This window comes from Microtus oregoni, unplaced genomic scaffold (assembly GCF_018167655.1).
Source record: "Microtus oregoni isolate MIOR12 unplaced genomic scaffold, Mior012 000061F_ref0000440, whole genome shotgun sequence".
Classification (NCBI taxonomy): domain Eukaryota; kingdom Metazoa; phylum Chordata; class Mammalia; order Rodentia; family Cricetidae; genus Microtus; species Microtus oregoni.
Window position 1 is genome coordinate 1,561,851 of NW_024543871.1, and position 13,292 is coordinate 1,575,142.

The 13,292-nt window shown below is 38.5% G+C and overlaps 1 protein-coding gene across 2 annotated transcripts; it reads left to right on the forward strand.

Annotated features, from left to right (window-relative positions):
• Window positions 1-440: 440 nt before the first annotated feature.
• On the forward strand, window positions 441-12,983 carry Mcts1 (MCTS1 re-initiation and release factor). Of its 2 annotated transcripts, none has more exons than XM_041640039.1 (6): window positions 441-634; window positions 1,788-1,940; window positions 2,537-2,634; window positions 5,870-6,003; window positions 11,377-11,444; window positions 12,777-12,983. In XM_041640039.1, the coding sequence occupies exons 1-6, from the start codon at window positions 624-626 to the stop codon at window positions 12,856-12,858; spliced, it is 546 nt and encodes a 181-aa protein (XP_041495973.1). In that variant the 5' UTR covers window positions 441-623; the 3' UTR covers window positions 12,859-12,983. The 2 variants fall into 2 exon arrangements, with proteins under 2 accessions (XP_041495973.1, XP_041495972.1); XM_041640038.1 differs by lacking the exon at window positions 441-634 and adding an exon at window positions 1,063-1,259.
• Window positions 12,984-13,292: the final 309 nt, after the last annotated feature.

The window sequence follows — 13,292 nt, forward strand, 5'->3', positions numbered from 1 at the left end:
TCAGATAAACAAGCAGTTCTTAGCATAGGCATGTTCAAAATATAGATGAGATATGCTTGCAGTGAAAGATGTTCACTTAATTTGAAATTCAAATTTAATTAAGTATCCTGTAATTTGAGGGTCATCTAGGTTCATGCTGCTTGGTAAGCACCAATTCCCTAGGTCACCTCACACAGAAAACAAAAATCATTGTCATTACAAATTATTTGGTACAGTAATGGGTAGCAACCAAATGACCAAAGAATTTTGACCCTTTGAGGAACCCGTAACTGACGCAACTGCTTAAAATGCTGCTTTGATTGATTCCCGCCCTCCTCCATTCTTCTCTTTCAGCAACCAGAAAGAATTGCTTGATCACTTCTAAAGTCCCGCCCTTTCAGCTATCCCCAATGGGGAGTAAGCTGTTACTCAAAAGGAGGCAACAAAAGCGTCAACGTGGAGTTGAGAGGAGCGGAAGTAGTCAGATTTCGCTGAGGGCCTTAAAGCGGGTAGTATTTTCGCCTTCCGGATAAGGACAGCAGCTCCTACTGTCAGTGCCGGCCTTCCTCGTGCTGGACCCTTCCTAATTCAATTTCCTTCCCATTCCGGGCCCTTCCCTATCGTCGCCCCCTTCACCTTGGATCATGTTCAAGAAGTAAGGACACGCTGTGGCCTCGCTCGGCTGCTCACAAAGGCGGTGGGGGTGGGGGTGGGGAAGAGGGCAAGAGCAAAGGCTCTCTTTCTCTCCTCCGCCCCTGCCATCCTGACTCCCTAAGATTTTTTTTAGATATATATAGTACTATGCTCTCACTCAGGACTTGGAACACTTCTTTAAGCTTTCCATCTCTAGCCCTCAATCGTGGTTTGGCTCTCCCGCTCCCATTTTCTTTCTCCTTAACCCTGTTCTGCCCCATCCGGCAGTGCTATCTCCATTCCTAGGTTTCTACCAATCACATCCTTGCATTGTGATTTAGGGGCACATCCTCCTTAGTTGAGAGGAGAGCCCTGCACTCGCTGCCATATGTTTATTAGTTATGAACTGAAAAAGGGAAGGCTTGACTTCCTGGGTCATGGCAGCGAAGGAGTCTGGGTGACAGGAAGCAGGCAGTCTATCAAGCCTATTGCTTAGCTGCCAGATTAACCTTGTCTTGAAAACAACGAGATAGTCCTGTGCGCTAGTCAGTGTAGGAAGACAAAAATTCCTTGGAAACCTACCCAGTGGGTTTATCTTCCAGATTTGATAGACGCGAAAGGCAAAGGGGGAACATGGGAAAAGGAAGGTGGGTTTTGTGCATGAAAATTTGAGCAGATCTTAACGGATCTTAAAATTATCATCAACATTCCTAAAAAAAAAAAAAGTCCCAGCAGACTCCATAACCTGCCGGGGCTCATTCTTTTGTTATGCTTGGGTGGTCTTTTGTATCTTAACGTGTGAGGTTTTGTTTAGATTAAAAAAAAAAAACACAGTTTTTTTTTTATGGGTGGGAATCTATTTTTTTCTTTGAGCAAGAATTTTTAGTAAAAGGCATTTATGTACCTGATAATGAATTCTAGCATAACAATTACTCTGCCCTCATTAATTGCAATAGGCATGGCAGTTTATTCTAATATTGTTTTAAAACGTTGGTTTTATGTTGTATAAGACAAATGGAAATTGTGGTATTTTAAAAGCAATTTACTTCATAATTATTTTAAGCATGACTACTTGCTTGGGAATAGATGATTAATTAGAACCTTACTTTTAGATTTTCTGATTCTTCTGCTTAGCAATGCCCTCTTTTTTTTTTCTTTGAAAAATCATTTGCCAGATTTGATGAAAAAGAAAATGTGTCCAACTGCATCCAGTTGAAAACCTCGGTTATTAAGGGTATTAAAAATCAATTGATAGAGCAATTTCCAGGTATTGAACCATGGCTTAATCAAATCATGCCTAAGAAAGATCCTGTGAAAATTGTCCGATGGTAAGTCCTTGTTTTTCTCCACATAAAGATAAGAGTGGCTCCCTGTATCGAAAAACCAAAAAAAAAAAAATTAGAGTACCTGACTATCAAAGGTTAGACTGTTCTCATTCTAAATGGAATATTTCCACATTAGTTATTGATAGACTAATAACGAGAATAGACAGAATTAATTCTAAACTTGTTAGTCATCCATAGACTAATGACGAGAATGGACAGAATTAACTCTAAACTTGTCAATATTTCAATTTTCAAATCTTATCTACATATATTAAAATGTGTATTGTTTTATCAAAGACTTGTTTTTATAATTGAATTTATTTCAGTTTGCTCTTGAAATATGTATTTTATTACTTGACAATGGAATTACAATAATAAAATGTGGAATGAAATTGGATGTAGCAGGTCATATTTCCTCTCTGTCCTCTATTGTTTTCTCTACTGGATAGGTATTTTTAGGTCAGGATCTTCACTGGATTAATAAGCTCATGTATCTTTGTATGTGGCTATTTCATGTTATAATTTTATAGGATGTTTGACTTATATTCACTTTGGAAAGAAAATATCTAACTTGGTACTTTGTGACATTTCTCTTACAGCCATGAACACATAGAAATCCTTACAGTAAATGGGGAATTACTGTTTTTTAGACAAAGAGAAGGGCCTTTTTATCCAACCCTAAGATTACTTCATAAATGTAAGTCTTGTTAGAAATATGCATTTGGGAATATAAAAATACACAAAAGGAATTGAAAACTATAGGAGTGGAAAGTTACTTCTGATAGTTTGTTATTTATTTGTGCTAAGTAATGAGGAATATAAAAGTAAAGTGGATTCTCATCTTGTAAGTCTGAAAAATGCAAATTCTCTTATGTATTAGAGAAAGCCCTCCCCCTACAAAAAAAGCATTCATTAGTTCATCCATTCAATAACAGCCCAGTGAGGTGGCTCACAGATGTAAACACAGAGCTTGGGAAGTTGAGACAAGAGAATAACACAATTTTGAGGCGAGTCTGGACTATCAGGTGATACCCTCCTCTGAAACAAAGACCCCCAAAAATCTTAATTCAATAATTATTTAGTGAACTTTCTATATGTTGGCACTAGAGGCTAGTGTAATCGTAAGCAAAGACAGACATAGTACCTTGTCCTTATTGTAGTTAGAAGACTAGACCAGTATGTAATTGTAAACATATATATTCATAAACTGATAAGGGCTTTGAAGATTTTCATTTTAGTTTATTACTAGAGTTCTCTAATAGAGATAATTCTGTGTATAGAAAAGCATTAGGTAAATGTGGAAGTCCCATTTATTACTGAAGGAGTACATGAACAGATGCCATGAAATCAAATAATGTTTATTTCATGCATACATTTACAAATTGTTAGACTGACTATATTACAAAAAAATGGAGGAAGATATAATTCCAATGAGCAAGAACTTTTCAAGTGGGAACTAAAATTTGCTTTTTGATTTGGTATTGTTGTCAAGAGGCAGAAGGAAAGATTGTGATTTATAGACTCTATTGTGATGGGTAGTGGTGATTGAATTTATCTCCTTGTAAAAAACCAAATTCATTAAATCACAAGGAGATACAGTTTTAATTGCCTAGCCTTACAGAGGTCAGGAGTAGAAAAACTGGCAAATCTTAAAGCAGGTGAAATATTTTAATATTCATAAAACTAATTATAGTTATTCAAATAAGCATTGCTATTTTTAGGTTAAGATCTGATAGAAATTAAATTTGGATGCAGTGGGAATAAGTTGTTGTTGTTACTGTTTTTTGTGACAAACACTAGGTAACCAAGGCTGCTTTTGTACTTCTAATTCTTCTACCTCTACCTCCTAGGTGCTGGGATTATAAAGCTGTGCCACCATATTTGGCTACTGTCATTATTTCTAGGGAGCTTAGAGAAGATTAAAAACTCTAAGGACTGGAGAGATGATTTAGCAGTTACTGGCTACTCTTCCAGAGGTCCTGAGTTCAATTCCCAGCACCCATATGATGACTCACAACTGTCTCTTACTGTAGTCCCATGGAATCTAATGCCCTCTTCTGGTGTGCATGCATGTAGACAAAACACCCATAGTCCTAAATAAATCTAAAGAAAAACAAAGCCATTAAAACCTCCAATCCTTGAGTCATCGTGTGAAAGCCTCTAGAGATTCTTTAATTGTTGGTTTGTAATTTATTGGTATATACACACAGATATTTTTGTTTAAGATTACAAAAAAATGTACATAAATGTGGGAAATCACAGGAATAGGAAACTAATAAGCAAGTGTATTCCTGTAATCCAGAGTAAACTATATTTAGTTCATTGGTATATTCTCATCCACTGTATTTCCTATGTTGTATACAAACACTTTCTGTTTTGTTTTATTTTGTGCTGGAAATTGAACCCAGGACCTTGTGCATGCTAGGTCGACTTTATAGTGCTGAACCCAGGACCTTGTGCATGCTAGGTCGACTTTATAGTGCTGAACCCAGGACCTTGTGCATGCTAGGTCGACTTTATAGTGCTGAGCACAATCATTTTTGTTCTTTTAAAATTGGGCTCTCTACTACTTAGTTTTCTCTAGTAAGATTTTGCATTGGTAAATCATGTGCACTTGCAGTTGATGAATCATTATTGATAGGATTACTAGTTATAAGAGTTCTTTTCTTTTTCGTTTTCTTTTCTTTCTTTTTTTTTTGAGACAGGGTTTCTCTGTAGCTTTGAAGCCTGTCCTGGAACTAGTTCTTGTAGACCAGGCTGGCCTCAAACTCACAGAGATCAACCTGCCTCTGCCTCCCCAGTGCTGGGATTCAAGGCACGTGCCACCACCGCCCAGCTAAGAGTTCTTTTCATACAATTTTATCACTCTTCCTCTTTCTAGTAACCACTGATTTTTTTATTTGATTGAGATAGGGTTTCTCTGTGTGTAGCCCTGGCTGTCCTGGACTCACTTTGTAGACCAGTCTGGTCTTGAACTGAAAGAGATTTGCCTCTGCCTCCTGAGTGCTGGGATTAAAGGTGTGGGCCACCATTGCTTGGCCAGTGATCCTTTTTGACAATATTTTATTTCTGCTTTTTTTCATTTACATGTTGTATTGTGAAGAGTTTCTAGGCATTAAGTATTTTCTAAAAGCATGGTTTATTGTAGACTTATACTACTTTTTTTTGTTCTTGTTTGTTTTTCAAGATAGGGTTTTTCTGTGTAGCTTTGGAGCCTGTCCTGGCACTCATTCTGTAGACCAGGGTGGCCTCAAACTCACAGAGATCTGCCTTGCTCTGCCTCCCAAGTGCTGGGATTAAAGTCGTGCGCTACCACCAACTTATACTACTCTTATTGATATATCTTCCCTCTACCATTTGTTAGACATTGTGATCCACCTGAGTTTCTTTTTTTGTATGTTAGTGATGGAACACATCTTTCTATCCAACATACTGCACATCCCTCCTTATTATTTAGGACAGACTCAGAAGTAGAGTTACTGGGTTAAGAATAGAATTCTTTTCAAGGCTTTTAATCCATGCTGCTAAATTGTTCTAAAGGAAGCTTACACCCATTTGCAAGCTATTTGGATGTATACTCCTATACTCTTTTCTTGAAAATATTTATCAAATTTGTTAGTAAAGGATAGTGATTTGGCTTTTATTTTGCTTTGTTTTTTTTTTTTTTTGTTTTGTTTTGTTTTTCAAGACAGGGTTTCTCTGTGGTTTTGGAGACTGACCTGGAACTAGCTCTACAGACCAGGCTGGCCTCGAACTCACAGAGATCCGCCTGCCTCTGCCTCCCGAGTGCTGGGATTAAAGGCGTGCGCCACCATCACCCGGCTGGCTTTTATTTTGCAACCATAAGAGTATTGTAATTTTGGGAAATACTTGTTTGTGTTCTTTGAGTCTTCAGTCATACTAATTTATATAATTTATTTCTTCTCTTGTAGATCCTTTTATCTTGCCACATCAGCAGGTTGATAAAGGAGCCATCACATTTGTCCTCAGTGGAGCAAATATCATGTGTCCCGGCTTAACTTCTCCTGGAGCTAAGCTTTACCCTGCTGCCATAGATACTATTGTTGTATCCTTCCTGGGGCTTAACCACTAAAAATTGTTCATTGTGTTCTTGCCATTACTGAAATATCTAGCATCCAGAAGAATATTATATGTGTTTTTAATTTTTATTAGTATATTTTCAGAATTGGAGTTTCACTCTGTAGCCAAAGCTAGCCTTGAGCTCGTAATTCTGCTGCCTCAGTCTCCCCATCAGTGCTTGGATTACAGGCACGTGCTACCACACCCTACTGAAGGAGACTTAATCTTGACTAAGAGAAATGGGAGATAAACTCAAATCAACCAACCTTGAATTTTTTTCTCTCCCCTCCCCTCCCCTCCCCTCCCCTCCCCTCCACTCCTCCCCTCCCCTCCCCTCCCCTCCTCTCCTCTCCTCCCCTCCTCTCCTCTCCTCCCTCCCTCCCTTCCTTTTTCTGAGATAAGGTCTTACTATGTAGCCTTGGCTGGACCTCAGACTCACTATGTGGTCCAGGCTGGTTTAGAACTCACCATGGATTCCAAATTGTTCTCAGATTGATCAGAATTCTTCTACCCCTGTTTCCTGAATGTTGGGATCATAGGATTATAAGATGGCATATTCTTGGCCATGAAAGAAGTGAGAGATGAACTGGAATCAAGTAGCCTTTTTATTTCTTTTTTTTTCTTTTTGAGAAAGTGTCTCATGTAGCCCAGCGTGGTCTCAAACTTGTAGCCAAGGATGCTCTAGAACTCTTACTCTTCCTGCCTCTACCCTCCAAGTTCTGTAATTATAGGCATGTGCCCCATTCTTCCCTCTCCTCTTTGTTTTTTCGGGGCAGAGTTTGTGTACCCTTGGCTCTCCTGGAACTAGCTCTATAGACCAGGCTGGCTTTGAACCCACATTGATCCACTTGCCTCTGCCTCCTGAGTGCTGGGATTACAAGCATGTGCTACCATCACTCAGCTAGCTCCCCATTTTCAATTTTTTTCTCAAATAAATTTCTTTAAACCATTTTACACATGTATGCAATGTACTATGATTATATTTACTCCTCTTACCCCCAATTATATTTTCCTTTTTTTTTGAGACAGTCTTATTATGTAGCCTTGGCTGGCCTAGAGCTTGTTATATAGATCAGGCTGGCCTCGAACTCGCAAAGATCTACTTGCCTCTGTCTCCTGAGTGCTGGTTTTGAAGGGATGTGCCACCATGCCCACTCTCTTGTTTATATTTATTGATTGATTGATTGATTGATTGATGGGAGACAGGATCTCACTATATATCTCTGACTGGCTTAGATTTTACTATGTAGCCCAGACTATCCTTGACCTTTCTGTAATCCTGCTTCTGCCTCTTGAGTGCTGGGATTACAGATGTTTACCACTATTACCAGTTCCCTTCTTCTTTTTGACAGTCTTCAACTGACCTTGAATTTACTATGTAGCCAACACTATTCTTGAATTCCTTATTCATGGGTCATACCACGGGCATATACTGTCATGCCATATTCCTTTTTTATTTTTAAATTTTCTATTTCTCTGTGTATGTGTTTATATGTATATGTATGTGTAGGTAAGAGAACAACTTCAGGAGTCAATTCTCTCTTTTTACTGTAGGATCTTGGGATAGCACTCAGCTCATCAGGTTTGTATCTTAAGCACTTCTACCTTCTGGATCCTCTTGTCTTCCCTTTTTATTTCGTGATGATAAATTGTGTTTCATTTTATGTGGATTCATAGAAGGTAATTAAAAAGTTATTAAGGAGTTCCAGTGTCATTGCAGCCTGTTTATAACCTATTATCAGACTCAGGATGCAGTCTGAAACTTGATTATGAATAGGTTATAGGTGATCTGTCTGGATCCTCTTTTGCACATAAACTTGTCACTTTAATGTTTAGTTTGACTCTCCAGATATAGTGTGTAGAAGTTAGCTAGATTTGGGACCTAACTTGGTCCCACCTCTTGAAGATAATTAGTTAACAAAGCTTCCCTATCAATAGTGGAATAAAAGCATTCAAGAAAGAACTGAATTGAGGCAGCAGGTATAGTGTGTGGGGTAAGGGGGGTGGGGGGAATATTTTGTGTTATTTAGCCTGGATTAGCCCGGAACTCAATAGGTAGCCTAGGGTGGCCTTGAATCTTCCTGTCTCAGCCTCCCAGTGCTGGGTTTACAGGCATCTATGAATGTACCACCCTAAAGATTGACTTTTATGAGGTTGGTTTCGAGCTGAGAACATATTTTTCTCTAAGAGAAACGTGTATTTTTATATTTAAAATAATCTTGTTATGCAACACAAGCTAGCCTTGAACTCATAGTGATCTTCTAGTTCAGTTTTCCCAAGTACTAGGATTACGGGTGAACATCACACAATACACTTAGAAAACATTTTAAGATTTTTAACATATTCAACTTGAAAATATATAAGTAGAATTTGTTTCTTTTTGAGAAGGAGTCTAGTCTAATCTTGAATTTTTGGTGATCTGCCTGTATCAGCTTTCAAGTATCAGATCACAGGAATGAGCCATCATGTCTAGCTAGGTCTTTTATTTGTTTTCTTTTTTGAAACAGGGTCTCTCTTTCCAAGTCCTGGGTGTACTGGAATTTATATATGAACCAGGTTTACCTCACAGAGATCCGCCTGCCTTTGCCCCCAAGTGCTGGGGTTAAAGGCATGTGCCACCACACCTAGCTAAGAATGAATTTTTGGAAGGACTATATTCCCAGATTGACTGTCTTAGTTTGTGTTCTTACAGGTCTCATTAGTAAAAGAAAGTGGTAGATAATAATGAATGTGATAGGTCAAATAAATGCATTTAGAGGCATTGCAATGTAGTTTCAAACAAGGAAAAAGTGAGACCTTAACCACAGGCCAGTCAGTGGTGGCACATGCATTTAATCCCAGCACTCAGGAAAGCAGAGGCAGGCAGATTGTTCGAGGCCAGCAAGCCTGGTCTATAGAGTGAGTTCCTGGATAGTCAGGGCTACATAGAAACCCTGTTATGAAAAACCAAACCAAACAAACAAAAAAAAAATAAAAAGAAAGAAAAGAAATAAACACAGGAGCAAAAAGCCAATATAACCTATTCAACTTTTTAAAAGAAATGCACATGGACCTATAAGCTGTGGTGTGTACCTGTATTCCCAGAATCTGGGAAGCTGAGACAGGACAAGTACCATGAGTTCAAGGCCAGGCTGGAGTACATGAGACTGCCTCGAAAACAAACCAGAAATAGAAGAACTAGTGGTAAACTGAGACAGCTTCAAATCAAGGAATAGTCTTCATGTACAGTACACCTTATTATGTTGGACTTTTTATTTGTTTTGAGACAGCAGTTCACTATGTAGCCCTGGTGGCAAAGAAGTTGCTATGTAAACATCAGGCTGGCCTCAAATTCACAGAGATCTTCTTGCCTTTGCCTCTTAAACATTGGAAGTAAGGCTGTGACCACCACATTTAGTTATGATGATCTTTTAAGTCACGATCAGTTAATGATTCCTGTTATACTTTTTGTCTAGGGGTTGCTAGGGAGGAAACTCACTTTTTAAAACTTGTTTTTAAGACAGGGTCTCATGCAGCCCAGGCTGGCCTGGAACTCTTGATGATCTTCCTGCCTCTATTTCCCAAATGCTGGATTACAGGTGTGGGCTACCATGTCTCTCCTCTTTCCCCACGCCCCATTCAGGATCTTACTAGGTAGTTCAGACTGATTTTGAACTCACAATCCTGCTCCAGCCTCCCAGGTGCTGATATTCCAGAGGTGCACCATCGCAGCCCTGCTCCATACTGTTTAAAGGATATTGTTTATGCCATGAATAGGAATAAGTGATTCTGCATCACTTCCAATTTGCAGCAATATTTCATTATATTATCTATTATATAGGATTTTGTTCATTAGGACAGGAATCTTCTGCTTTATCATAGAGTGGTCATTTGCCTCAGGCTGAGAAAAGGAATAGTAATTGGTGCGTACAAGGAAATCACTATGAAGGGTTGCATTTAAAGGTGTGTTTTAACTGGATGTGTTGTTAGCTTAAATTTGTAATCCTAATACTTGGAAGGCTGAGGCAAGAAGACTGCCATTAGCTTGAGGTCAGCCTCAGAAACAAAAATACCTGGGTGTAATGATAGGTACATACTTTTAGCACTCACAAGGTATCTTTGTGAATTTGAGACCATCCTGGTTTACATAGCCCAGATCCGCCTGGGCTACATAGTGTAACACTAACTTTCAAAAAGAGGTGTATTCTGTGTCTTGTGCTCAAAAGAAGGTTTTCTCTTTTGTGGCATTTATACCTAAAGGATAGAATAAGTTGTATATGATAGACACACATTGTATTAATGTAGATATGAGTCACATACTAGGTGTTCAAATATTGGTGCTATACTGAATGGACCACTGGAAAGTCAATGGAGAAAAGTATTCTTTGAGGACAGTTACCTTTTATGTTTATAGATTTAAACAATGGTATGTTTTCTGGTCTGTATTTTTCCTTGACTGGAAGATTTTCCTAGTGCCTTAACTTTATCATCACCCCCCACTCCTCTTTTGGAGATGAAGTTTCCTCATTTGAAGTAACAGATTTGCAGAAATTGCAAAAAATAGTAGAGATTCTGTGTGTATTTGAACTCAAACACTGCAGCATAAAACATGGAAGCTTCAAAGGATAACTAAAATCATTGTTTCAATTGTATAAAAGCTGAAACTGTTACAGGGGGCTCATCAAAATAGAGTGGAAATCTAGTATATTTTTGAGACAAGTCTTGTTATATAACATAGAGCTGACCTTAAACTAGCTATGTAGCTCAGGGTTTACTAAATTTTATGGTTTTCCTTCCCTAACTTTTTTTTTTTGGTTTTTCGAGACAGGGTTTCTCTGTGGCTTTGGAGCCTGTCCTGGAACGAGCTCTGTAGACCAGGCTGGTCTCGAACTCACAGAGATCCGCCTACCTCTGCCTCCCGAGTGCTGGGATTAAAGGCGTGCGCCACCATCGCCCGGCCTTCCCTAACTTTCTAAGTATAGTGATTATCAGCTTGTACCTTGCCCAGCTGGGAATATAATTAGTATTTTATGTGTTATTTATATAAAGCCACCATTTGGTTGTAGAAATAACTAAAGCAGTTGATAAATATTTCACAGATTTTAGTATTTATCTGCAGTAAGTTTTATCTTCTTTTTGCCTGACTTTCTGGTTTGGTTCATAGGGAGGTGCAGTACTGATATTTGGCTTGAAACTAAAATGATCAATTCATTGAGGATTTATTGGCTATTTACATTGTACCCAAAGACCAATAGGTTCCTGCTCGTAAGGAATCAATGGTCTAGGAGAGAACAAAGACGGGCTCAAATGGCAAAGCAATCATTGTTTCTCATACTTCCCTTCCCCAAACTGAGAAATAGTTTTCTTAGCTTGTTTTCAGGCAATCATGGCAGAAGGAAAGCAACATGCTTTGTGTGTTGGTGTCATGAAGATGTCTGCAGAAGATATGTAAGTCTCATTTTAGGCTCAAATAACTGAAATATGAGTGGTAGCTCAGGAAGCATCAGTTACAGGTGACGTTTGATGTCATTCATACCACATCTTATAAATATCTAAGCAAAGTAGCTCATTTATTTTTCCTAACATTAGGAAGCCATTACAACTTACTTTGTCTTCAGGGTTACATTCTTAAACATTTTGAAATGAAACGTGCTGAAACAGGTGTTAGACCTATCTGTGTATGTGATACTTTAGGATTTTCTCTTTAGTGCCTATCTAGGTTTAAATTGGTGCTAGAGGGTGTGTATTTTACTGCTAGTTTTGAAAAACACACATACAGCTGGGTGTAACAGCACCTGACTATAATTCTAGCACTTTGTGAGGTGGAGGTAGGGGGATTGTGAGTTTGAGGCTACTTGGGACTACAAAGTGACTGTCTCAAAAATACTATTTTATAATCCCAGCACTTGGGAGGCAGAGGCAGGCGGATCTCTTTGAGTTCGAGACCAGCCTGGTCTATAAGAACTAGTTCCAGGACAGGCTCCAAAACCACAGAGAAACCCTGTCTCGAAACACCAAAAAAATAATATATACTATTTTACATTCTAACCTGGTGATAAAAGAAATGTAGCATGTTTTCAACATATATAACCAAAATTCTGTTAATTTTACTTTGAGATTTAGTGTGTTGATGTTTGCATATTTTGTAGGTATCGTTCTGTTTGTATTTACTTTCCGGGTTGTTCTCCACTCCAGACAGGGTTTCTCTGTGTTGCCTTGGCTGTCCTGGAACTCACTCTGTAGAATAGGCTGGCCTCGAACTCACAGGGATCTACCTGCCTCTGGGATAAAAGGCGTTGGCCACTAACACCTGGCTATTTTTTGGGTGTTTGAGACAGAGTCTCTTGTAGCCAGATTGATCTTGAACTCACCATGCAATTGAGGATGACTTTGAATTTCTGATCTGCCTCCAGGCTGGGATTATAGGTGGTGTCTTACCACACCCAGCTTTAGAGTCACTTAAATATGAATTTCAAGAGTGATTATGTGGCTCAATGGTGGAGTGCTTGTATAGCACGCATGAGGCCTGGGGTTTGATTTTGTAGTACCACAAAAAACAAATAGCCGACTAAAAGAGAAGTCAGATCAACCAAATCCCCAAACCTCACAAATTGCCACAGAGTACTGTAGTTTAATGTAGACAATAATATAATAGCAATACATTTCCTACATGGTGCTCACTGATTGTAAAGTAGCATGACACTTTAGACTGTGTTTCTCATGAATGATTAAGCCTATAAAATTCATAAAACCTGCTTATGTATTTTTTTCTTTCTACAGTGAGAAAGTCAACAAAGGAATTGGCATTGAAAATATCCATTATTTAAATGATGGGCTGTGGCATATGAAGACATATAAATGAGCCTCAAAAGGAATGTGCTTGGGCTAAACATGGCTATTATGCTGTATCTGTGTTTGTGTCTGTGTGTAGCAGCATGAAGACAATGCCTCTATGGTTATGCTGAATAAATTCTGTGGATGCTAAAATTCTGTTAGCTTCAGAAATTATTTTAACTTAAACACAAATTACAATTGGGTAGCAAACTTGAACATTAAAGGGTATCTGGTAAGTAACTTAGCAGAGAACTCACTGTCCTATTTAGGTTAATGATAGAAGATGATTTGGTAAATGTGTTTGCCAGTTTATGGTAGATTTCTAGATAGTTTGTCTAGTTATGGAGCTAGAAGCTAGATTTGGAATTTTATTCCATTATTCAGAGGCACCCAGCAGTGTTCTTGTGTGTGTCTGTGTGTGTGTTGTTGTTGTTGTTTTAAATTTCATTATGGACTATTCCA